The 2,681-nt window shown below is 48.3% G+C and overlaps 1 protein-coding gene across 1 annotated transcript in view; it reads left to right on the top strand.

Moving 5' to 3' along the window:
• otud4 (OTU deubiquitinase 4) overlaps positions 1–2,681 on the top strand; it is a 14,239-nt gene extending 11,558 nt beyond the window's left edge. The window contains exons 15-17 of the mRNA XM_008436020.2: positions 601–678; positions 1,389–1,947; positions 2,023–2,681. Coding sequence (XP_008434242.1) covers positions 601–678; positions 1,389–1,947; positions 2,023–2,666 — 1,281 coding nt within the window. The 3' untranslated portion in view covers positions 2,667–2,681. The remainder of the gene's footprint in view (positions 1–600; positions 679–1,388; positions 1,948–2,022) is intronic.

Here is a 2,681-nt window from a genome sequence, read left to right as displayed (position 1 = left end):
CTGCCTCTAGTGGCGTGGGGGTGGTAACACAACTAATATAATTACATTACTAAATCAGAATACCGCAAAGTCTTTATTATTTATTATAAATTTTTCATTCTCTCAAGAATGTAGAGCTAATTAAATGACCAAAAGACCTTAAAGTGGTTCCAGTTTCTCTCGATGGCCAACCTGTTGAAACTTTGGCAGATTTTAAATACCTTGGGTTGTTCCTGGACAATCAGATCAACTTTGCTGAAAACACTGACTATATTTTGAAGAACTGTTCTCAGAGACTCTACCTTTAAGAAGACTTGGTGATTTTGGGGTGACCCAACTGGACTCTAGTTGGGTCACCACTATGTCTTGAATTTGGAAAAAGAAAATCATCTTATCGCTGCAGAAGGGTTCAGTGAATATTCATATGAATCTGATGGGTTCGGTTCCTCAGAAAAGGTTAAGATCCACTGTACTAAAACCAACATCCGTGTTTCCTTTGGGAAGTGAGTTATTTAATCTGGGGGATGAAACCAGAGTGTTTCTTCAACAATAGTTAGCAGGTTGACGTGCTCGTCTGTTTTTGGAGAGCAGGTGTTGTTAAATGTTTGTTTTCCTCCTCAGAGTCAGACGGCGACTCAGGCTGAATCAGGCAGGAAGAAAACTGGAGAGAACAAGAAGCGAAATCAGAGAAACAAGACGGTGCGTCACACCAGAGCTTCAGCTTCAGCCACTTTATTTAGCGATAGATTATTCTGACGGTTACTGAAACATCGGCACTTTCTGGAGATGTTTCATGTTTTATACAGCATCAGGCTGCAGCCTGAAGTGACACAATCCCCATTTATTGTCAAATCTGATTTTTTTTTTTTTTTTTTTTGCCGGGCCGTTCACACAGCCACACATGTGACCTGTACACGTTACGACCTGAAAGTGACCCGCCTGCCCACTAGAGGGCGCAGGAGAGTCGGCGTTCTCGGTGTCCTGCCAACTGTTTTTATGAATTGGATAAAAATACGTGTTTATTAGGCTTTTCCAGAATTTGAGCCCAGTGAAGATAAAACTGAGGAGTTCAGTGTTTTTACAGACGAAGGTTTTCATATGTTCAACAGTTTTGGCTCAATTAAAGCTCTGACTGTCTTTTAGCAACTCGCCTTTCTTGGAGCCTGTATACTCTAACAATTAATCACTAAATTAGTTGGTACATTTTTTTAAATAATCGATTAATCTATTTAGTAATTGGTGAATCGTGATTAATCAATTATTTCAATAAACGATTAATCACGACAAATCAGATGTTTGCATGTTGATAAATTAGAATAATATAATTTATTTAAATTAATTTAATTAGACTTTAGTTTCCATCCTGGGCATTTAAATCTGCTCCTTCTTCTTCTTTGTTTTGTTTATAGAAGAGTCCAGTTGAAGACACCAGAGCGCTGTCGCCCTCTGCAGGCGACAGACCGAACTCCTCCACTCCGCCCCCAGCTGCTCTCTCCATCTCCTCTCTTCCTGCTGCCAACGTCGACCCGGCTGGGCGGAGCTCTCTGAATGTAAACATGGCCGCCGCCTCCGTTCTCCCGCCCACCTGTGCTGCTCCAGAGACTAAACCAAACGCCCAGTCCTACGCCTCCGCCGCGGCCGTGCCGGTTTCCCCTCCGCCGGGCATCAAGCCCCCGGCGCCGTCCTCCTCCAGCCTCTTCTCCTTCATCACCCCGGTCCTCCCTGCTGCCTCTCCAGCCCCTCATCATCCTCCATCTTCCTCATTTGCTGCATCTTCTCCGCCGTTTTCGCCGGCTGCCGCTCCGACCTTCATCGCCCCCATCGCTCCGAGTCCGACGGCGGCTCAGGGCTTCACCCGCCCCTTCTCCCCGCTCACCGTGCTGCCTCGCTCGCCCACTCCTCCCTCTCCCTCCTCCACCTTGATCCCACCTGCTGCTCAACCCAAAGAAGCTCCACCAGCCCACACCGGTGCGTTAAAGTCCAATCAAGCATGTTATGCTCTATGCAGATGATGTTTTTATGCTGATTTTTCTGTATTTCCAGATGTTTTGCCAAAAACTGAGACGAGTCTTCCGGTGTCTCAGCCTCCCCAGAGGGAGATGTCCGTCCCTCAGACTCTTCCTCAGGTTGTTCCAAACCCGATTAAAGCTTTTGTGCCTCAGGCAGAAGGAACAACCCAACACTCCTCACAGGAAATCCAGACCCAAAGTCAAGAGCCACAAAACCAGATCAAGCCTGAGGCCGAGGTCTCCTCCCCCCAGAAACAACTGCAGCCCCAAACTGAGGTGTCTCCAGAACCTCAAACACTCCAGCCGCAGTCTGACGGCAGCCCGGTTCACTCCCCTCTGTCCTCTGAGCTGTCCCTCAGCATTCAGAGTTCAGAGGACACAGAGCCTCCAAAGTCTGATTCTCCTCCTCCTGCTGCCTCCCAGCAGTCACAGCCTGCCGCCCTGCCCCCGTTACAGCCTCACTTCCCTCACTCCATCCACGGCGGCGTCCCCCTGCAGCAGCTGTCCCAGCTCTACCAGGACCCCCTGTTCCCCGGCTTCCCCCAGGGAGAGAAAGGAGAGGTCGCACATATCCCGCCGTTCTCCACCAGCAAGTCTGGAGACGACCTGCCGAAAGGTGAAGCACTAATTTACAGAAGCACACGACTCCATGAATGTGGCATTTTAGTCTGTACTTGACAAGAGACCATGATG

The sequence above is a fragment of the Poecilia reticulata genome, linkage group LG18, assembly GCF_000633615.1.
Source record: "Poecilia reticulata strain Guanapo linkage group LG18, Guppy_female_1.0+MT, whole genome shotgun sequence".
NCBI lineage: Eukaryota > Metazoa > Chordata > Actinopteri > Cyprinodontiformes > Poeciliidae > Poecilia > Poecilia reticulata.
The sequence above is the reverse complement of the archived record's forward strand: the minus strand, read 5'-3'. Positions and strand labels throughout refer to the sequence as shown.